At 42.9% G+C, this 24,651-nt stretch overlaps 2 protein-coding genes across 2 annotated transcripts; both read left to right on the top strand.

Moving 5' to 3' along the window:
• The first annotated feature begins 132 nt into the window (after nt 1-132).
• LOC131673320 (uncharacterized) lies at nt 133-15,136 on the top strand. The gene is made up of 5 exons (XM_058951223.1): nt 133-658; nt 729-6,107; nt 9,328-9,821; nt 9,900-10,011; nt 10,198-15,136. The coding sequence occupies exons 1-5, from the start codon at nt 624-626 to the stop codon at nt 14,684-14,686; spliced, it is 10,509 nt and encodes a 3,502-aa protein (XP_058807206.1). The 5' UTR covers nt 133-623; the 3' UTR covers nt 14,687-15,136.
• Nucleotides 15,137-16,792: 1,656 nt separating this feature from the next.
• LOC131673346 (uncharacterized) lies at nt 16,793-24,530 on the top strand. Its single transcript, XM_058951267.1, has 2 exons — nt 16,793-17,048; nt 17,357-24,530. Coding segments are annotated over exons 1-2 (6,987 nt in total). The 5' UTR covers nt 16,793-17,046; the 3' UTR covers nt 24,342-24,530.
• The last annotated feature ends 121 nt before the right edge of the window (nt 24,531-24,651 follow it).

Genomic DNA, 24,651 nt, shown 5'->3' on the forward strand with positions numbered 1-24,651 from the left:
CCGCAAAGTTCTATATTAATTAAAAGACAATGTAGTTGCGAGGGCGCTCGTCGCCCTTTGACAACCAATATTATGAAATATCCTATTCGGGTCTCTGATTGCGCCGCGAGTAGAGCGCTCTGGAGTCAACAACGGAATGCCTTAATCAATAGCAACGAAAAAGAAATTGTAGAGCCACGCACAAGTTTCGGCTCTGCGTACGAAGAGAAGAGGCGCAAGTGGCAAGCAACGATGCAGCAGCCGCGCCGACGCATGCGCACCGCTGGCAAAGCATATGCGCCTGCGGGCAGAAGGACCAGAAGGCCAAAACGAGAGGAGGGAGCGAGAGATAAGTATAGTTTTGTCGTCGGCAGTGATCTTCGTCTTCTACTCGGCAAAACTTCCTGAGTGTCGACAGTGTCGAGTGTGTTATTAATTGGACCGCAGTGGCGTACGATCGATTCGAGTGTGTTTCTCAATTTAATCGTACTCTTCGCTTATGTCTTGTGAACGTTACTTCATAATAACCTTTCAGCGGCAGTTGAGCTAAGCTGACTTGACAACAGGTGGATGGAGTCAAGGGTGGATGCTCTTGGAGCAAGGTTAGGTGTTTTAAACGCGAGCCGACGTAAACAAAGCAACAAATGATAGCGAGCTGTCAAAGGAATTTGCAACACAGGTGAGTGAGTACTCGAACTTCAAACGTTCTTTTCTCGTTTCTGTCATGATAATATAGAACTTGTTCGCAGATCCATCATGATGAAGTCGAAAAGAGGGAGGAGAAGAAGCATTAACAACAGACAGCTTCTGCTTGCCGTGAGCGACAATGACTTTGACGAAGTCGACCGCCTTATTAATGATTCCGTGGACGTTAACTTTAGAGATCCTGATGGCTTTACGGCTTTGCATTATGCCGCTGAATTCGCCGATTCAAAAATAGTTAAACTTTTGTTAAATAAAGGAGCAAAAGTAGACAATAAAGATAATAACCAAGAGACTCCGTTGGACATTGCTAAACGTCTGAATAAGTTAGATATTGCTAAAATTCTTGAAAGAATAGCAGAGCTCAGAAATACACCACCAGATGATTCAGTGAATGTCCATTATAGGAAGCTACTCCTTAAAAATGGGTTCCACCAAACTAAGCCAGAAGTTTGGATTAATCCGGTCCATGACAACATTTATCAGTTAAAGATTTTAATGCTATTTTTGTACAGAGCTGTTACATGTAAATATTCATTTAGACTAAGCACTGAGCCCAGAGAACCTAAGATATTACACGATTTAGTGCTTGAGTATACTCAAAATGGTGCAAAAGTTTACAGGCTTCTGCAGGCAAAGCATAACATTGATGAGACTAAAAAAATTACTGTAGATAACTTACTTACAGATATAAGCAGTGATTATAGTCTGATAAAGTATTTTTATTATTATCAAGCTTTTGAAAATACAATATTGCTGGAAGATAGTACAATCAAGGATGTTACTATTTGTACAAACATTGATTTTGACTATCAGAATTTGAAAGAGGCACAGATCGAACTTCAACAGATAATGGGTATGGATGTTATTTTAGATGGTGAAATTAATGGCACACAGTCAATAAAGTATAAATTTACTGATAGCATACTTGTAAAGTTAAAAAACAAATTAAAACAACACAGATATGGTTCAAAACATATTGTGTCTGATCATGAAATCAAAGATTTTTTTCAAAAGTTGGTTTTTGCTGTTAACCAACCAAATGAAGAGGAATTAGGCAATATTATTAAGAAAGAAATAAGCAAAGAATTTGGGCTCATCACCATAGGGGATGAATGCAACAAATTTTTCTTTCAAATGCTCAATTGGATGAAAGGCAATAATTCATTTAGATCATGTAAAAAGGGTAAAGATTTTTTTGATAGGTTCAAAAAAGGAATATCCATTCAGCACAATGTACAAAATCCTGTTGAGTCATTCACCAGTAGATCAGAGCAGATAAATAAAATGCATCAACTTCTTCAAACAGGAAATAAGACAACGGTCTGCGTGAGTGGATCTGGCGGTGTAGGCAAGAGTGAAATGGTTAAGCAATATATTTCTACATTCAGCAATTACTACGACAACAACATAGTGTGGATCAACGCCGAAAATTATCAGACTCTCGTAAATTCATTTCGCAAATTAGCATGTGATACACTAGGCATTTGCATGCTGAAAGCAGATGGCAAGGAGAAGGAAATTACAACTATCGTTGCAGAAACTTACCAATACTTTTCCAAAAATAAGAGCCTTTTTGTTTTCGACAGTGCTGAGATGTATCAAAGTTATGAAAAATTTGACTCGGGAATAGAGCGTTTTCTATCGTCTTTGCCACATAATTGTAATAAGCCTTACGTTATCATTACGTCTCGCAAACAAAAGTGGCCGAAAACTATAAAAGTAATAGTACTTGAAGCTTTTACCGAGGAGGAAGCTGCGAATTTCATCTCTGTTTCTCTACGGTTGAAACACAACGAGCCAAAAGGCAAAGCAATAGAATTGGGCAAAAAATTACAGCTATTACCATTGGCATTGCATCTGGCAGTCGCTTACATAACTGCGCAAAACGATGAACTCCAGAATATTAGTTCAGAGTTCGAAATAAGTGACTATCTAGAGAGACTTGCAGAAAAAAGCCAAGAAATATCGAATTTTCAATTTGCCGAAGATTGTGATAGTAAGTATGCCGAAATTACACTTGTCACGTGGAACATTTCATTAGACGTCATTCAAAAGAGAAAGAACGGCTGTGATGCCTTGGCTATTATGAATATTTTATTATATCTATTGCCAGATAATATTTCACTAGATATACTTTTTATGTCGTTCAGAAACAAAAACAGATTGGTTTCCGCCATACAATTACTCAAGCAATACTCATTCATTGATGCACGGAATAAAATTTTTAACGTCCACAGGTTGGTGCAACAAGCTGTCAGAATGAAGTTGATTGAAAGTAAGAGTGAGACAGAGGTACTCAGGAAAATTTTAAAAGGTATTGATGTTAGCCTGATAGTACCTGGAAATATTGATAATTTCATTAATTTATGGACGCATTCGAGCAAGTACACGGAACTTGTGGACGAATTCTATGAAATTCCCGAGAAAATCAGAGAAATTATGCTCTCGTGTGGTAGACATAAAGAAGCTTATCGAATGGGAAAGATGAGAAATGATTTGGGTCAGCAACCAGAAGAAGACATACAAACAAAACTCGATATGCTGGCTATGAAAACTCAGGTGGCTTGCACGCTTATTAACGAAGGTGGAGGCGTGGAAGCTTTGGAAGAATTGCAAGAGATTTACGAGGCTCAAAGAACTTTACGAGGTGCTAGTTCACGTGAAACTATAGCCGCAAAACGTAATATTGCATATACCCTTCGTAGCTTGGGGAAGAATGCCGAAGCGTTGCAATGTTATCAAGAAGTTCTCGAAGCTGGTAGAGCTTATTTAGGCGAAAATGATCCCGACACTTTAGCCACAAGAAACAACATCGCCACGTTCCTCATCGACGACGAAATGTACGACGAAGCCTTACTAATCTTTCAAGAGATATATAACGTGCAAAAGCGGATTTACGACGAGAAGGACGATAATATTTTGATAACAAAGAACAATATTGCAAATGTATTATGCAAGCAGAACAAATATGAAGAGGCGTTGAAAATCTGGCATGGCATTTACAATATTCAGAAGAAAACCCTCGTTGAAAATCATTCCGACTTATTGCACACTAGGAGTAGCATAGCGAATGTATTATTCGAACAAGAAAAGTATGCTTCTGCCTTAGAAATCTATGAAGACTTACTTCGAATTAAGACAAAACTGCTCGGCGAGGAGCATTCAGAAGTCGTCGACATTCGTGTGGATATTGCTTGTACACTAAAGATGCAAGGCAAATTCAACGACGCACTGATTATTTTACATGAGTTATTGAAGAAACAAATCGGCGATTCGGGTTTGTATAACCCTCACGTTCCAAAGACACTAAATGCCATGGCGTCGGTATTGTACGATCAAGAAAAATACCCCGAAGCTTTTAAAACTTATCAAGAGCTTTTGAGTTGTCAGATTACGATGTTTGGCAAGGACGATCTGAGGACTATCAATACTCGCGGCTACATCGCTGGCATTTTAACTAAACAAGGCAAATACGACAATGCGTTAGAGTACTATCAGGATATGTTCAGAATAACGAAGAAATCATTTGGTATGAATCACAGGACGACCTTAGCTGCGAAACATGAGATTGGTGTAATGAAACTTTGCAAGAAAGAATATGATAAAGCATGGGACATACTAACGGAAGTGTTGGTCGCTCAGGAAGCTTTGTTAGGCAGAGAACACATGGATTACATTACAACTTTGAAGAATTTAGCCATCATTTCAGCTTACAGAGAGAAGAATCAAAATTCAAGCCAATCAACGTCGAAATCAAACGGTCCATTGGCTGCGATTGCGAATAACGACATAATTACTTTAAAGAAATTGGTGAAAAATGGTACCGACGTCAACGCACAGGACAGAAATTTACTGACGTTGTTGCATCACGCAGTCATGGTTAATCAACCGAACATCGTTAAATTTTTATTAGCTAACGGGGCTGACATTAATCGAGTAACAAGCAAAGGCGAGACTCCGTTGCACATTGCAGCGTCGAAGGGTTACTTAGCCGTAGTTAAAATTTTACTGGACTATCCGAGCTACGAAGAATTGAAAGTATTTCTCAACGCTAGAACGGTTACCGAAAACACAGCTTTACATCTCGCGGCAGTCAATGGATTTTTAGAGGTAACAATACAGCTGCTGATACGAGGAGCAATGTACGATTTGAAAAATCAGAACGATCAATTACCGGTCGATCTTGCAATAGATCGATATCTGAATGGTTTCTTAAGGAAAGTTTGCGTGCACTCCGAACTCTCGAAGTACGGTGTCGAGGAGGTTTACAATCAACTGCAACGTCTTCCTTATGAGGAGTATTTGGCTTTAGTTAATGCTCGAAATTCTCAAGGGCACACCATGCTGACGATCGCAGTGATCAATAAACGAGAGAAAGTTACGAAGCTGTTGGTCAAATTGCGAGTCGACAAGGCTTATTGCGTTCATTTTATGGCGAATTTCAATTCGAATCTTAACGAGTTATTGGCATACGCTGATATTGCGAAGAAAACAGTGAAAGACGAAAGTGCGAGTTTTCAGCAAATCGTGACTGACGTTAGCGATTTGATATCGGTTTTCAGAACTTACAATAAGGATAGTTTCGATTCAAACATCATCATTATCGAAGATATGCTGCAGCTGTTGGAAACTCACGAGAACGCAAAGTTATTTTTAGGCTTGGCCAAATTCACCATCAGTAAACATCTGACACTTTTCACAAGGTCGATTTACACTATTCAGTTGTACGAGGCAGCGAAGAACAACGATCTGGGTCATATACAAGAGCTCATGACAAAGAATATCGATGTAGACGTGAGAGACAATGGAGGGTGGACACCGCTGCACTTTGCTATCAATGTCGGCAACGAAAGAATGGCAGAATTATTGCTGGCGAGAGGTGCCGAAGTGAATTGCATCACGAACATGGGTAAATTCACACCGCTGCACATCGCCGTTAATAAAGGGCACGTAAAAGTCGTGGAGTTATTGTTGAGTCGCAGCTCGAAGAGTGAATTCATCGATGCAAAAACTGAAGCTAAAGGCTCGACAGCTTTGCATATTGCTGCAAAAAATGGACAGTTGGCTATTGTTACACATTTGTTGGCACGAGGAGCGAGCTATTGCATTAGAAATAAAGATGGACAGTCGCCTGTAGATTTGGTTGAGGAACCGAATATTAAGGATTTGTTTAAATTGATCGATGAGTTGTTTGTCGATGCGGAGAAAGGCAAAACCGATATCATCAATAAGTTGAAAGCATTAGAACCAAGTGGGATTCAAACTGTAATTCGCGTGAGGAACGACGAAGGATTTTCGATGACGGAAGTTGCTGCGTTAAAAGATCATCGAGAACTTGCTAGTCAAATTCTTAGTATGTTCAAATCTACCTTTAATTTGCCAGAGAGTCTCGGCATGCCAAAGCTCGTCTCTTCCTCAAAATCGTAAATCATTATTCGCGTTGTAGATTTTTTCATTCACACTTACTGGAAAGAAAATTTTAGTACGACTAGAAAACATATGACCAAATGGCATTGTCATTCTCTCTGAAAGATATAAGTTTTGTTAAATATTGTGTTAATACCGAAAGTATTAATAGGAAAATTAACATTCCATTTTTAGACTGTAAAAGATTAATTTATTGGCTAGATAGATCCTAACTGTTTATTCGCATCTTTTTTTTTGCTCAATTAATATATATCGTGTGCACACTTAAAGATTTTTAGGGCCAAAACCATTGCTTATTAATACGCGGGCGTAACTATACGAATAATAAAAATATGTTTTATGCGATATTTATGTCAAAGTTGTGTATATTGAAAGGTGAATATACAAGATTCTATTATGAAATGATTTACTGTTGTTGAATATATGATGTGTTTCCCATTTATTATTAAAAAGTCATATGTTGTTTCACACCGTATATGTATGAAAAATGATAAAAGTGTTGTGAGTATTTTTAATTTGAAAAGTGACATTACTAGAGCGTTTTCAGTGTTTAAAGTAGTTACACTGATATACTTTGGATTCGAGGAATTTTTTCGATGCAAGTATGACTATTGTTGTGAAAATGTTGTGTGAATATTATTATTGTAAAGCATGGTTTTGTTGCTTTATACCATGCAATAAACTAAATATTTATATATTTGATGATGTATAATTTAAACCTCATAATATGCCCTGCTTTTCCAACTTTCATTTGAATTCAAAAAATTAACGTTAACAAAATAATAATTTAAAGTCATAAGATATCCAAAGGGAATTGAGCACAGAGTGCCAATCGAATTAATTCCATAGTTGCAAGGGGCTAGTGTCAGGAGTATTACATAGTTAGCTGAAGTATCTTAATCCCTACGCTCTTAGTCTGGGAATGATATAAATTAAAGAGATTAAACTTTAATCGGCTAGCAGATTAGTATTCTATTTCAGATTCACTTGCGCCAGTTGAGTAGAGATCGACTTCAAGCTTATGTTGTTGAACACATTCTATATAGGTTTTATATAAGCGTGGTAGCAATCGTACTAATACGATTAATAGTTGATTTAAATACCTATCCTCGTTTGATTCAACGCTTCGAACTGAAATTATCAAAATAATCGCACAACGAGTTTTTCATAAACTCATTGTGAATATTGACTAACAAAATTTGTAACTTTTTTCTTACTTTAATGTGTAATCAAAGACATTTATGCTAATTAACCCCATTGGCCTTGACTTGGCCAACCGTCTATTTACATTTTGAATCTTTAGGTCGACCTAACAGCATGGAAACGTTGTTAGAAATGGACGCTGACGTCGATGTATCTTCACGTGATGATGCGACGATTTTGCAGATCGCTATTGGTAATCAATCTATCGAAGTTCACCGCTGATGATCCTTGCACTGAACGATTTGGCTCCTTTGTATTCGGCTATCGTGTCGGGCTACGAGACTGTAATCCACGAAATCGCCTGTTGCGCTCCGCTGCGATCGCGGGTGCCACCTCGACGCTATCAGGCATCCGTGAAATGCCCGTCACTAATCTTGGTAAAACTTGCAGCTCATCTTGCTGTCGATCGCGATTACAGCTTCATCGTGGTTTTTCTTTTTTCGAAGCGCGCTGGCACCTTTTGGTTTGAAGACACGCATTGTCTCCCCTTCAGCGCTGTTGAATTACGATGCTTGCGCACACGAGGATTTGCATATTAACTAAGAATCGTCCGCTCGGACGAGTATCTTGAGGATTGTTGCGAGAAGTAGGCATCGATCCAGGTGAATTGAATAGATCGAGGAGTGAAGTGACTGTTAGCAGTAGGTAGATTTACTTACTGCCGATAAAAGCTCGCGTTGGCTTCGAAAGTTCCAAATGTGCTTGCCGCATGGAATTTCCTTTGGCTATATGGAATTCAGAATTAGGCAATCTTACAAAAGGAATACTCAGCGCGCGAATCGTTGCTATGGAGTTCTCATTGAGTTTTATCATAGCTGCAACACTTTTTCTAATCGTTTTGTAAGCAATGCGCACCTCGTGATGTAGGCTTATCGTTTCTTTATTTACAAATAAACACATAGATTGCACAGCTGAGTGCACCGCGCGTATTTCGTGCATTGAGAAAATTCCGAAATCATTTCTCATTGTTTCCAATAATTTTACGTTCCGCTTCGTTAACGAAAGACGTACATTGGTAGTGCTACGGGGGCACCCACGCAATGGGTTTCGGCACTGACACGCGTGCAGCCATACGTGCTATACACATTGTGGAGGTGCAGTGTCCAACGTGTACTCTCGTAGTATAGTAGTGTTTTTATGAGTGCCTCATTAGAGACTTTCAAATGGGTTTATTCGCTTTCTTTCGACGTTCTAGTGATCATTATAGTTGCTTTTGATATTTTCAGTTTTTTGGTAATCTTATTCGACGTGGAATAATATGAAAATATTTAAAGAAAGGTCAAGCGGTGTTAGGTTAGGTGCTCCGTACAGTCTGGTATCAACAACTCTATGCGGACGTGACAAGTCGAATGATTTTTTTCTAAAAATATTCGTATGAGAGTTGGGGATTGCGAGGCAAGTCGTAAGTCATTTTCACTGCTGCATGTGAAGATTTTTTTTTGGGCTGACAGGCATTACAAAATGACAAGTTTAAATTATGTACGCAAGTATGAAAACTTAAAAAAATTATAAGCGGAACCGATGAATGCTTTATATGGCGCGATTCGTCCATCACAATGCTTTTTTGTTAACAGTAATTGTACTTGAACAAAGAAACAGAGCATATCAATAAAAAAAATCCATATCACCGCTGATAAAATACTGCGAATAATAAGCATATTCGAAATGTAAATAATCAAATTATACGAATGTTTACGATCGGGCAACGATTGGTTTAAGAAAGTCAGTAAAAGGAGATGCGCGTTGCGGGTAGTTTCCGCACGTGCCGGAATAATGTATATAGGCTCGTCACGCCAGATATTTTTTATCGACCCGCTTACGCGATGAGTTGATTGATGATTTATCGTGCGAATTTTTTTTACCAGGGTGTAACACTGCTACGGTATAGTTTTTAACATGCCCATTGCTGCTACAAAGTTTTCATTTTTTTTCACTTTAAAAGATCCGTTGGCGTTTATCTATTAGAAAATCAAGTTTCATTTTGTATTAATGTATCATATATTCTTTAAAAAGGTCAGCCATGGCATCTTGGGAACGGGCAAGAAGAAAAAGCATAAACAGCAGAGAACTTCTCATCGCAGTCAGTCATAATAAATTGGAAGAAGTTGGTCGTTTAATAAATCAAGATATAGATATAAATTTTAAGGATAAAGATGGATACTCGGCTTTATCATTAGCAGCCGAATTCGCAGACTCCAAAATTATTCAACTTTTGATTCGCAGAGGCGCCATTTTAGATATTAAGAACAGCCATGAAGAAACTCCTTTAGAAATTTCTAAGCGCTTGAATAGATTTGACATTGCTAACATTTTTGAAGTAGCGATCAATGAAAAATCACAACCAAACGATTCGAATGTAACTTACATTTCTTCAATTATAAAAAATCACCGCGAAAAAATTGAAAATTCAGTTCGGAACGATGCGAGTCATGAATGGAATAATATTATTTACAATAATATTTATCGATTGAAAGTTTTGATGCTATCCTTGCACAGAGGCCTCACAAGTAAATATTCTTTTCGGTTAAACATTGAAGAAAGAAAAGCTAATAAGTTTGAAGGTTTGGTATTTGCCTATACGACAGATAATAAGAAGAAATATCGATTGCTAACAGCTAAGCACAAAAGTGACGGAAATGGGAAAATCACAGCTGATCATCTGCTCTTAGAAACAAGCAGTGAGTACAATTTGATCAAGTACTTTCGTTCGTATCAAGCTTTCAAAAAAGATTTTCTAAAAGACGGCACAATTGAAGATGTTACCATTTGTACAAATAATACTTTCGACTTCGACAGTCTAGAAAAAGCTAACATTTTATTACAAAAAATTGAAGAAAAGGACGAAATTGTAAATATAAAATGTAAAACAAAACTTCCAACGAGGTACAAATTTACTGAAAGTTTAGTAACAAAATTGTCAGCCGAAGTAGATAATTGTAAATATAAGAAAAATAGTATAAACAGCCGCGATGTCAAAGCCTTTTTAGAACGTTTGACTTTTGCGGTTGATCAGCCAAACGAAGAAGAAGTAGGAAAAGTTATAAAAAAGGAAATCGGTAAAGCATTCGATTTTATAACTACAGAAAATGTGTACAATAAGTTCCTTATGAGAATAAGGAGTTGGATGAAAGGCAAGAAAGCCTTTGTTAGTTGTAATGACGGCAAAGATTTATTTGCTTATCTTAAAAAGAATACGTTTATATGGTACAACGTACAGGATCCTGTCAAATTATTTGTTGGAAGACGAGAACAACTGGAAAATGTACATAAATTGATGCAAGATTCATGTGATCATTCAATATTGTGCGTAAGTGGCCTTAGCGGAGTAGGTAAGAGCGAACTCGTAAGAAAATACGTAGCCGAACACGCGGAACGTTACGATCATAAAATTGTATGGCTTAACGCAGAAAGTTACCACACTCTAGTGAGTTCTTTTCATAAGCTGGCAAGCGAAAAATTGGGCATTGGCATAATAAACATTGACGGCAAAGAAAAGGACATTCGCTCGCTGGCCTCGGAGGTTTACCAGCATTTTTCCAAAGGTCCAAGTCTTTTCATTTTCGATAATTCCGAAGTCTATACAAGTCAGAGCTGCTTCGATTCTGCGATTGATAAATTTTTGCCTGGGAGCTTACCGGACGATTGTCACAAGCCGCGTATTATCATAACTTCCCGTAATCAACAATGGCCGGATAACGTAATATTGCTGTTTCTGGGACCATTCGATGAAAAGGAAGCTGAAGAATTCATTCGTGAAACTGCAAGATTGGAAAATGATGAGGGTATGGAGCAAGTGTCTGAGTTAGGAAGACAATTATTGTTACCTTTAGCATTGCGATTAGCGGTCGCGCATATTTTAATACAAAGTCATGAATCACCATGTTTCAGCTCAGGCTTAAAAATTTGTAAATACATAAAAAAACTCGCGGATGGAAGTCGAGAGTCACTGAATTTTGAATCTCCAACTGACTCTGATAGTGGATATATCAAAATAATCGAGATAACGTACAATGTAACCTTGGAAGCTTTAAAAGAAGAAGAGAATTTTAATGACTGTTTGAGAATTTTGAATTCTATCTCTTATTTCCTACCAGATAACATACCTACGAAAACTCTTCTTACCTTTTTAAATGACAAAGAAAAATTAGGATTAGTAATCGAAGTATTAAAGAAGTACTCGCTGATTAGCGTCTATCATAATATTTTCAGCATACACAGATTAGTGCAGCAAGTAATCAGGCAAAAACTCGCGAAAAGTAACGAAGAAAAAAAAGCTTTAGGACAAATCTTGAAATCAATAGACTCGGTGCACATCGACTCTGGCAATGTAGACCACTTCATATCGCTTTGGTCGTACACGAAAAAGTACTCCGACCTGGTTGAAGCATACCACTATGTGTTCTCGTTGATCATCGGCGAATTGACAACCTGCGGAAGAATCGAAGAGGCCCACTCTATGGGAATCGAAATCGTGGAACTACTGAATCCGTTGTCCGATAACAGCGACATTCAATCGGGATTGATGAGCATGAAAAGCCGCCTCGGTGATATATTACTGCGGCAGGGTAAGTACGAGGCAGCTCTGCGCGAATTTGAAGAGTTGTACGAGACGGAAATTGGCTTGAAGGGCTCGAGCGACAGTAAAGCTTTGGAGACCAAGTCGGAAATAGCTCTGGCCCTGCAGAAATTGGGAAAAACGAACGAAGCGCTGCAGTGCTACCGGGAGATTCTCGAAATTCGCAGTGCCACGCTGGGCGAAAGCCATTCGGGAACTCTGTCGATCAAGAGCCACGTGGCCACCGTGCTGATGGAGCAGGAGAAGTACGACGAGGCCTTGCCCATGTTCGAGCAGGTGTACAACGCGCAGAAAACCAGCCTGGGGGACGATCACTACGATACCCTGATGACGCGGAACAGCATGGCGGCTCTGTTCCTCTTCCAGCGCAAGCACGAGCAGGCGCTCAAGATATTCCAGGACATCTACGAGGCGCGCAACGGTGTGCTCTTCGAGAATCATCCCGCGCTTCTCGCTGCCAGGCAGAACATCGCGACCACCCTGCAGCGCCAGAAGAAATTCGATCTCGCGCTGGAGATCTACGAGGAAGTCCACAAAATCCAGAACGAGCTGTTAGGCGAAGACCATCCCGAGGTGCTGGCGATCCGTGGCGAAATCGCTGTGACGTTGCACATGCTAGGGAGGCTTGACGAAGCCTTCGTCATTCTGCAGGACGTCCTAGAGAGGCAAAGCGAGGTCTTGGGATTGTACCATCCTCTCGTACTGAGAACTCAGTTTTTGGTGGCGCACAGTCTCGAGGAGCAGTGCAGATACTCGGAAGCAGTGCCGATCTATCAGGAACTTTTGAAGCTAGGATTATCAGCGACTGGCATCGCTTCCATGCCGCTGAAGCTCCATAACAGCTTGGGCTCCATATTCATGCTGGAGGGAAATGTTGATAAAGCGCTGAAGCATTACGAGGAAGTGCTGAAAATCACCGAGAACGCTTACGGATCCGATCATCCCCAAACATTGATTGCTAAGAGTAACGTGGGCTCGTTGTATTACAAAAAGAAGGATTACAACAAGGCTCTGAGTATTCTGACTGAAGTGCACGACACCGAAGAGTTTACATATGGAAAGGATCACGAGACCTATAACTCTACCTATCATTTTATAAACAAAATTTTGTTCGAAAAAGAGTTGCACGAATCTCAGCTTAGGAGTGTTGCGCAATCGGCATGCGACGATCCTTTGGTTGCCATTGAGAACGGCGATCTCGCCTCGCTGAAGAAACTTATCAAGAAGGGCGCGAATATGAACGCAAGAGACGCGAACAGGAAGACGCTGTTGCACCACGCCGCGAGGATCAATCGTCCGGAAATGGTAAAATTTTTGCTGAAGAAGGGGGCCGATGTAGCCGCCGTCACCGATAAGGGAAAGACTGCTCTACACGTGGCCGCGCTGCACAACCATCTGCAGGTCGCCGATGAATTGCTGAGGAATGCGAGTGACGAGCAGTCGAGAGCACTGATCGACGCCAAAACGACGAGCACGGCCACCACGGCACTGCACATAGCCGCAAAATATGGCTTCTACGACGTCGCCAGGCTGCTGCTGACTCGGGGCGCGGCTCATGACGCGAGAAACGGTGACGGCAAACGGCCGATCGACCTGGCCAGAAACTCGAGCGTCGTCGCTCTGCTCAGCGACGTTCGCGCGCTGTTCGAGTTCGCTCGATCCGGCGATTCACGACGTCGCGCTCAGCTGACGGAGCTGGCCACGGCTGAGTACCTGGCGGTCAGCAGCGCCCGCGACTGTCAAGGACACAGCGCTATGCACGTGGCGATCGTTAACTACCATCGCGACGCTGTGAGACTGATCGGTGAATCGGCAGTCGCGCGCTCGGGCCTCGTCTGTTCCGCGCCGATGTTCGGCGCAAATCTAGATGAGCTCCTGCCGCTGGTGGGATGCGCCCTGGCCAGACTACGAGACGAGGCCTGCGCTACGAAAACCGCCCTGAAACACGCGCGCAGGCTCGTGGCCGCCGCGAGGTGCCGGGAGCAGCGCCCGTCGGACCCAAGCGTACGGGCGATCGAGGACATTCTGACGCTGACGAGATCTCGCAAGGAGGACGAGCGCCTGGCCGATCTCGCCAGGCTCGCCGTGGATTACCACGCGGAGGCGCTCCGGCGGGCGATTCACACGGCCAAACTGCTGGACGCGGCTAGGCGCAACGACCGGGCCTCCGCGGAGAGGTGCGTGTCCGAGCTGGCGAACGTGAACGCGAGCGACGAAGAGGGCTGGACGCCCTTACTTCACGCCGTCAATGCGGGCAACGAGCGGATGGCGAGGCTGCTGCTGGACAACGGGGGTCGCGCCAACTGCGCGACGAGGGCGGCGAGGAGCACCTCGCTGCACATGGCCCTCGGCAGAAGCCACGCGGGCATCGTCAAGTCGTTGCTGGCCAAAGACTCGACGAGCGAGTTCGTCAATGCCAAAACGGAAGCGAGGGCTTCCACGGCAGTGCACATCGCGGCGAAAATGGGACGCCTGGACATGGTCGTCGCGCTGCTGAGGCACGGCGCCGTCTATTGCTTGCCGAACAAGGATGGCGAGCTACCGATCGATTTGACGAGCGACGAGTCCGTCAAGGCGTTTCTCGAATCGGTCGACGAATTGTTTTACGACGCTAAGAACGGCAGGACGCAAGTGCTTCGAAAATTGAGGGCCATGGGGCGTGACGAGCTTCTAGCTGCGGTTTCGGCATGCAACGAGGAAGAGCTCACTCTAGCGAATGTCGCGGCGGCGAGGGAGCATCGGCGACTCGCAAACGACATCGCTGACTTGTGTAAAAATTTCAAGACCAATTTTTGAATGCTAGAGGCGATTAATGAAATAGGCCTTCGATATTTTTATTGTGTGAATACCTGCTTTATTGTTTCAATATTTTTATGTATCGCCCACCAAAGAAGGCAGGTTTGCAATTAAATCATTAAATTAGCCGTATGTCTATACATATAAGTGTAAATGTACTTTCAAAAAGTTCTACAGAAAAGTATTTTTTTATTCAGAGTATTATGTGCCATAACTTACTTAAACATATTTACTATTAGTCAATTATTATTCTTCTAATATATCATGTTAATCATGCAAGTCAAATGGAAGAAATTTAAATAGCTAAATTACTTTTTAGCTAGTTAATTATCATAATGTATTAACTGTAGGATTCTGTTTTAATTCATTAATAATTGTAAATTTAATGAATAATTTATAAGACTTTTTACACATAAATAAGTGCAATAAGCTAGTTTTTTAATCTGCAATAGTGCGACGTTCAAGTGGAAAAATTATTTATACAAATGTTTTTTTATAAAATAAAATTAACAAAATATAACTAATACTATGTTTTTGTACTGACATTTTTATTTTTATACGATAATAGCGCACATCTAGTGATCAACGAAGTCAATGTTGTATTTGATACGTGAAAAAAATATGTATATTGAATAAATTTCATAAAAAGATCATTTGTGCCATCCATTACTACTTTTCCACATTCAAAACTAATAATAGTAGAAATGAGTATGCTAATTAGCTAAAATACAGAGACGCTGATGAAAATGACAAAAACTGGCATAATTTCTAAACATTAATAACTGTCGTCGAACATCAAGATGGTAGTTGTCATTTGTTGTTAAGCATTTTTAGAGTTAAGTTATGTGATCGTCGTGCGATAGTCAGCGATGCCATTATAATCAATAAGTCAATGCTCTGTCGTGCTGCATTTATGGGAATCCGTGGTTATCGCGTTTCGAAGATGCAGAAGGGAGATTCAATCAATTATGGAGTAGGATTTCGTTCGCACCTCTGCCGCGCGAACTTGGCCGTCGGAAGGCGGAATTAGTCGTTTGTCAACAAGCTGTTAGAAATTCACGTTACGTTCGGCATTTCAGATACGATCGCCATTACAGATACTAAACTGCTTTACGAATCGTATTAGCACCTCTCGAACAATATTTTCATCGACTTATAAAATCCCCAGTGTTTCGAACGAAAGACTTTGCCGTAAACTTGATGCTCAAAGTCGCATGTCGAAAAATGAAAGTCCAAGCTGAATCGGCGCCTCAACGCGGCGACCCGCGGTCCCCGACAGAAGATTCACGCGTGCAGCTCAGTAAATACCGGCTTGTTATGGATCGATGATCAAGGCAGAGACGTGTATATTAACGGAGCGACATTTGGTGACCAGTAGGGAGCTGCGCAATATGGCGTCCGTGAAGGATAATTGTCGCATGAGTTTACGCGGTAACGCGCGTCGGAAATGTAGCCTCAACGACGAAACGACGTCTAACTTTATCCGAGATGTTGTACTAGTGGCCGTCGTCTGCTAAAAATTAGTTGTTCTTATGAGAAATGATGTCTACTTAATCAAGAAAATGCCAAAGCAGTCATTTTCAATGAGTTTGATTTTTACCTTGATTTGAAAAGCATTATGAATTTTATGCGCCGCGTACTTCCAGACTTTTGAATGCTGACAAGCACACGTAGAAGCCGAATTTCCGATCCAGTCAGCTTTGTTTAAAATGATCGTTTTGCTTAACGTCTGGACATCGGGTGAAAAGCCTAACATTCTTCCGGTTATAGAAATTTACCACCGTAAAATTCAGGCAAATTATTAAATTGATCGCATTGTGTATATTACATGAAAAAAAAATTCGCTATCATTCTGCCCGACGACCGATAATCGAGCGAAGCGATCGTCTCCTACACGAGCTGCATCGACTTTGCTTCGTCGTTGCGCCAATCGCTCAACTCGTTAGCGCGATAGCAATTCTCATCTCGTGAAAATTCGTTGACGGCCGATTCAAATTGATCCTGCAACGATCGCCGCATTGAAATTCGGACGGGAGCGCCCTCATCGGTAATTTTTGCCGCTGAGTGCCGTGCGTTCGGCGAGCACAGTGCCAGTCGGTTCCCGAATAGACAGCAGGCTCGTTCGAAAGACGCTTCTTCAGTCTGAATCGGCATCTTGACTTCCAGGCGAGCACATCCAGAGCACCGCTCCAGTCGAACGACGCAACGAGGAAACCGAAGATAAATGAGAGCAGCTCGGTTGTGCGCGAGCGCCGTAACATACGTATCCACGCAGCACGGGCACGTCAAGCCATTCGCGGGACAGAGCTTAAGCTCCGTAAACACAGTCCGAGCAAAAGTCAAACATACAAAAAGGCAAAATGTAAGCAATTCGAATGGCGATAATTTCCGAACTGTAGCAGGCGTCACAGTGAGATGGTAATTTAGTATCGGTCGTTTGCCTATTCTTCATTGCGGCCGTTTACGCATTCGACTCGTCAAGATGTTTGTTTCATGCTAAACTCAGGCGCCTGCGATAATTATAATAATTTATTTTCTAAGCTATCGTAATTTTTTAAATCCACTTTCAACTAAACTAAAATCATAAGAAATTAAGGAAAATAACTTACATTTTTTCTTAATTCAATTTCACTTTTGCTAAATACTCCTCGATGTTTACCTGTTTTATAGGTTTTCGAGGGCGGACCGGAAGAGGGCATTGATGAAAAGTTTGAACGACAGGGCATTTCTAATTGCCGTGATTGACGAAGACTACGAAAAAGTTGACAGTCTCATTCGCGAAAACATTAATATTAATTTTCAAGATGAAGACGGATGTACATCTTTACATATATTAGTGGAAAATGGCAATGCGAATATATTTAAGTTGCTAATTGAAAATGGGGCTTCTTTAAGTATTAAAAATAGCGATGGAGAAACTCCACTGGACTTTGCTAAACGATTAAACAAATCGGAAATCCTCAGGATAATCGAAGTTCACAGCAGTCATCCATCGCCAGCACAAGACGTTGAGCCGGTATCTGACAGGTCACAAGGCGATGAAGCAACTCCATTAGATGTTGCTGAAACGACAAATCAAACGGAAGTCATTAGGGTAGCCGAAGATGACAACAGACACCCATCGCTAGCACAAGATGTTGAGCTAGAATCTGACAGGGTACAGGACGACGAAACAACTCTAATGGAAGTTGCTGAAATATCAAATCAAGCGGAAGTCATTAGGGTAACCGAAGATGACAACAGACACCCATCGCTAGCACAAGATGTTGAGCCAGAATCTGACAGGTTACAAGACGACGAAACAACTCTATTAGAAGTTGCTGAAACATCAAATCAAGCGGAAGTCATTAGGGTAGCCGAAGATGACAACAGACACCCATCGCTAGCACAAGATGTTGAGCCAGAATCTGACAGGGTACAGGGCGACGAAACAACTCTAATGGAAGTTGCTGAAACATCAAATCAAGCGGAAGTCATTAAGGTAGCCGAAGATGACAACAGACACCCATCGCTAGCACAAGATGTTGAGCCAGAATCTGACAGGGTACAGGGCGACGAAACAACTCTAATGGAAGTTGCTGAAACATCAAATCAAGCGGAAGTCATTAAGGTAGCCGAAGATGACAACAGACACCCATCGCTAGCACAAGATGTTGAGCCAGAATCTGACAGGGTACAGGGCGACGAAACAACTCTAATGGAAGTTGCTGAAACATCAAATCAAGCGGAAGTCATTAAGGTAGCCGAAGATGACAACAGACACCCATCGCTAGCACAAGATGTTGAGTCAGAATCTGACAGGGTACAGGGCGACGAAACAACTCTAATGGAAGTTGCTGAAACATCAAATCAAGCGGAAGTCATTAGGGTAGCCGAAGATGATAAAAGTCACCCAATTATTAGGGTAGCCAAACATGTTATGCCAGAATCATCCAGGGTACCAGGCGAAGAAACATCTCTATCGAAAGTTACTGAAACATCATATAAATCGGAAATTATTAGTATACCCAAAGATGAACACAGACACAAAATTATTAGGGTAACCAGAGATGACAAGTCATGGCCACCACCAGTCGTTAAGTCGGTACCTGACCAGTCACATATCGACAAAATATCTTCACTAGGCCTTTCTAAAGTATTAGATCTAATAGAGAACGTTAGGATAGTCGAAGATGATAAAGGTAAATCATTGAAAGTACCAATCTTTAAGCCGGTATCTGAAAAGGTACGTGTCGTCAAAACAACTGTAATGAAAGTTCCTGAACCATCATATCAAATGGAAATTGTTAGGTTACCCGAAGATGATCACAAATATCCAATTATTAGAGTAGCCAGAGATGATCATAAACACCCAACTATTAGGGTAGCCAAAGATGACAACAGACAACCATCGCCAACACAAGACGTTATGCCAGAATCTGACAGGTTAGATGTCGACGAAGCATCTCCACTGGAAGTTGTTAAAATATTAGAGCTAATGGAACGCCTTAGGACAGCGAACGATGACAAAAGTCAGTCATTGCCAGCACCAGTCGTTGAGGCGGTATCTGACAGTACACATGTCGAAAAAACGACTTCACGAGATGTTGCTAAAACATCACGTCAAATGGATGTCATTTGGGAAGCCGAAGATGATAGCTATGACCCATTGCCAGCTGCAGGCAATGCACCGGCAGGAATACAGATAACTCCACAGAGTCTGTATAAAACTTATAGAAACGAAGGCAAATATGGTACGTGGATTGATCCGGTTTATTCTGATATTTATCGGCTGAAAGTCTTATTACTATTACTAAAGAGAGCGATCTCATGCAAATGTGTAATACGTATCGGCATTACATCAATACCAGCTCGAATAATCGATAATTTGACCTTGAGATTTACTATTAAGAATAAATATTATTTTCGTATCGTTCATATTAAGTATAAGATTAATGATTCGAAAAAAATTACTGCCAATAATTTGCTCCTTGAAACTGACGGTGATTACAGTTTAATAAAGTATTTTAAAAGTTACCAAACTTTTAAAAAAGCAAGGTATTCACAGAATGCCGAGAGCGGGGAATTGGCAATTTGTACAAATAGCGATTTTGATTATGACAATTTGAAAGAAGCGGCAATTGAAGTAGAACGTATATTAGCAATAGACGAGTTTTTGTACATGTATAGTGATGAAAAAGAGCCAAAGAAATACAGATTTAAAAGCGAAAAGTTAATACCAAAATTGAAAGATCGATTACAATCATGTGGATTGGAACCAAAATTTGAGATATCTGACCATGAAGTAGACGACTTTCTTCAACACATTGTTTTCTTAGTCAACCAACCAAATGAAGAAGAAATAAATGATTTTGTTAAATTTGAAGTAAAGGTTGATTTCGATTTCACGACAGTGTACGCTTACAACAAAGTTATGCTTCAGATGCTTAATTGGCTAAGACTTAAACATCAATTTTTTACTTTCATGGATTGTTTAGATTTATTGGAAGCACTTAGAAAGGCAGTGCCTCTGTGGTACAATGTACAAGACCCAGTAGAACCATTTACTGGGAGGAGAGATTTCCTGATCAAACTACATGAATTGATGGAAGCGGAAAATAATGCCATGGTGTGTGTAAGTGGTCATGCCGGCGTCGGCAAGAGTGAAGTTGTAAAGAAATACATCAACGAGTTTGCTCCATTTTATAATTATTCAATCAACTGGATCAACGCAGAGAGTTACGAAACCATTGCGGAATCTTTCCGCGAGCTTGCTTGCCATAAATTATGGCTGAAACCGATTAATGCGCCAGACCATGACTTGGACGTAAGCAAATTGGTCTGCGATGTTTTCAATTATTTTGCCAAATACAACAGCCTTTTCGTATTTGACAATGCCCAAATGTACGAGAGCGAAGATAACAAAATTGACGCGGGCATAGATCGATTTCTAAAGTGTTCGTGTACAGCCAATAAGCACAGTCACAGGCCACGCATTATCATCACTTCTCGTAAGAGAAAATGGCCTAAGCATATCAATGTACTGCTTTTGAAACCGTTCACTGATGACGAAGCGACGCTGTTCATCGCTGATTCTTTGCAATTGAGCGATGAAAGGCAATTCGATCACGTATTGAAATTGGGAAAGCAGTTGAAAATGTTGCCGCTGGCGTTGCGTCAAGCAATCGCTTACATAAAAATGCAAAACGAAGATTTGATTAGGAGGGGCAGGTGTCCGAACTTCAAAATCAATGATTACTTGGCAAAATTACCACAGGTGGACGGGACCTGTACTGCTGAGTTTTCAAACGAGGACGGCAAGTCGTTCTGTCTAACTGTATTTAAAACTATGAAGTTAGCGCTGTCAGCCATAGAGGAGCTAGTAGACGGCGACCTATCTATGAAACTCTTGTACATGGCGGCATACTTTCGGTCGTACCGCATTCCCATGGAAATTTTAGTAATTTCGGAGAACAGCAAAGCTACGCTGCCGAAGGCGCTCGAAACGCTGAGGAAATACGCGCTGATAAACGTTTATTACAAATCCGTGACCATAAGCAGTTTGGTGCAGCAAATAACGCGGTCGTTACTCAACACGCACGACGGTGAGAAAAAAATACTGGATCTGATATGGTGCGGCAGGGCAGGGAAGCCCTTGAACATTCACAACGTCGACCACATTGTATCCGCGTGGCCGTACTGCAAAAAGTATCTGGACGTGATCGAAGAGCACCCGTTCATTCCGAGACTCCTTGCCGACATCCTTATGAGGCATTATCGTGCCAACGAGGGTCTGGTGTGGCTGTACGAGTGCATCGACTCGCTGAGCAGGTTGTCCGAAACCCGTCCGCTCAACTGGAACTTGATATTGTGCTATCGCATTCTGGGCTTCTACAATATGAAACACGCGCGTTACGAGCTGGCCGCCAGGGATTTCGAGATGCTGTATAACTTGGAAAAGACACATAACGGCGAGAACCACTTGGATACTGTGAACGCCATGTTGAGCGCAGCGGCAGTGTACACTAAATTGGGCTGGACCGACAAAGCGCTGAACTTTTACAAACAAATCCTCAGAACGCAACGGGCAATGTTCGGAAGAGACCACGTCGACACTTTGGTAACGAAACGCCAAATAGCCAACGTCCTCATCACCCAGAAAAAGTTCGAAGAAGTATTGCCGTTACTCGAGCAGCTGTACGACGTTTATACAAAGCGATTCGGGGCTATCGAGCTGAATACCATGGAAATAAGACTACTGCTTGTCGGACTATACGGAAAAATGAACAGGTACGACAAAGCTCTGGTATTGCTCAAACAGTCGAACGAAGCCAAGCAAGAATGGCTGGGAGAACATCATGCGAGCATTTGGGTCGACCGGCTCCTCTGGGCTCAAGGTCTGCTAGAATACAACAAGGACAAAGAGGCCGCGGCGGAAGCCTACGAAAAACTGTTGGTGAGCAAAGTGACGGTCCTGGGCGAGCTGCACGAGGAGGTCGTCGAGTTTTACGCGAAAGTCGCGCAGTTCCTCCTGCAGATGGACATGATCGAGAGATGCATTCCCTACTTCCGCGAGGCCATCAGGAGACGGAAGGATTTCTTCGGGTCCTTCGACCGCGAGCTGCTGCTGCTCGAGGATCAGCTTGCCAAACTGCTGCACGACCGCGAAGAGCTGGACGAGGCCTTGGCACTTTACCACGATATATTGCTCTTCAAGGACGAGATCAAGGATGACGAGAAGGAGCCCTTTGACTACGTGTACATAACCCGGCAGATTGTCGACATACACGTGGTGCGAGAGCAGTCCAGCCCAGCGATTCATCACAGCTTGAATCTTCTGAAAGTATACGAGAAAACGCTGGGCAAGAATCACGAGACAACTGTCGACACGAGAAAGAGCTTGGGCATAATGATCTACCACATGGGGGACTTCAACAGGGCCTTCGGCATTCTCACCGACATCGACGAGATCTCGAAGAAAATCTACGGCGCGGACGATCCGCGCTACGATAACTTGCTCAAGGTCATCGATTTCATGGTCAAGTACCGGGACACCGGCAAAGAAATCCCGCTGACGGCCGCGTACGCGATAAAGGTCGACGACATGAAGGCTCTGAAACAACTGCTGGCCGAAGGCGTCGATCTGAACACCCAAGACGAGGCCGGCCGGACGTTGCTGCACATAGCAGCCGGCTACGACAACTTGGAGATCGTCAAGTATCTAGCAGAGCGCGGAGCTGACGCGACGATACCGGATCGAGAAGGCCGCACGGTCCTGCACACTGTGACTTTGAAGAACAACATGGCCATGGCCGAGACCCTGTTCGATAACGTAACCGTCGACATGGTCGACAAATTACTCAACGCCAAAGACCTGGAGTGCGGCGACACGGCGCTGCACCTGGCAGCGAAGACGGGCCTGAACGCTATGGCGCGGGCGCTGATGTATCGCGGCGCGGTCTACGACATCAAGAATCATCTTGGCGAGACGCCGAGCGACGTGGTCAAGGACAAGGCGATCAATCGAACGATGCGGAAAGCCGTACTCTTCCATGCGCTCGCTAAAGAAAAGAACTTGCTGTACGACGCCACGGACGACGAGACCATGAGCTTCATTAGCTCGCGCAACAACGACGGCTACAACCTGTGCCAGCTGGCGCTCATGAACAACAACGTGGAGCTGACGAGCCAACTGCTCGATTTTATGGTTCGCGTGCCCCGCTATCAGAAGAGCTCGGCCGAGACCTTGGCAGCCCTCCAGGTGATACCGCTGGCCTTGGCCGTTAAGTCGGAGCTCGGGAAAAGCAAAGGCTACAAGAACACGCGCGCGCTCCTCGCCGCGTTCCGCGAGCGCGACAAGCGCGTATCGGACAAGAAGATCGTCGCCCTCGAGGACACCTTCAAGGTGCTGGACATGGACCCACCGATACCGGACATCGAGAATCTCGGGCGCACGGCCGTCTCGAAGCACACCATGGCGTTCATCAGCAGGCTTGCCTCCGTCCAGCTGCTCATATCGACCAAGGCGAACGACTTCATTCGCGCTCGGCAATGCCTGGCGATGGACGCCGACGTCGACGAGGAGGACGACGGAGGCTGGACGGCCCTGCATCACGCCGCCAACAACAAAAACGATCATATAGTCCGACTGCTTCTGTGCTTCTCTGCGAACATCTACTGCCAGACCAAGACCGGCAATACTCCGCTTCACATGGCCGCCAATAGAGGCAACCCGCTGGTGGTCGAGCTGCTGCTGGAAAAGGACCGGGCGAATCGCGTCTTGGTCAACACGAAAACCGTGGCCAAAGGCTCCAGCCCCTTGCACATTGCCGCGAAAAACGGATATACGGGCATCGTCGCCACGCTCCTCAGATACGGAGCGTGCTACTGCCACCTGAACAAGGACGGCAAGACCCCACTGGAACTGACCAACGACGCCGGGTGTCGCGAGCTGCTGATAGCGGTGGACTCATACTTCGCGCAAGCGAAGGCCGGGACGATGGAGCTGGTCAGAAAACTGCGAAAGTTCGAGCCGGCCCAGTTGAGCGTAGCGATTAGCGCTCGAGACAACGATAACCGCACGATTGCCGACGTCATTATGTATAACAGGCACGTGGAGCTCACGGTCGAGTTCTCGCGACTCGTCGAGCACACCCTCGGCAAAATAAAACCCTGAGCTTCGATCGACCGGTTGTCACACGTTTTACCAAACGACGGAATTGCGGATGCCGTCGATCGACGAGCGCATTTTTAACGAGTACTGTACATAGCCGCGCGAACGCTGTGAACTTGTAATTTTACTGTCCAACGATTTTTATCGATGTCTTTGTCTTATCATTATTACCAATAAACGCCAATGATTCGAGCTTCTGTCAAATCACTGTCCACCGCCACCCGCTTAGCGAGACGCAAAGCTTGAATTTCAATGGAAACAATTATTTCCGTGCGCATAGTCAAAGCAACCTGTCGCACGGCACTTTCGACAG

This window comes from Phymastichus coffea, unplaced genomic scaffold (assembly GCF_024137745.1).
Source record: "Phymastichus coffea isolate CEN01 unplaced genomic scaffold, Cenicafe_Pcof_1.1 PCOF00172, whole genome shotgun sequence".
Lineage (NCBI taxonomy): Eukaryota > Metazoa > Arthropoda > Insecta > Hymenoptera > Eulophidae > Phymastichus > Phymastichus coffea.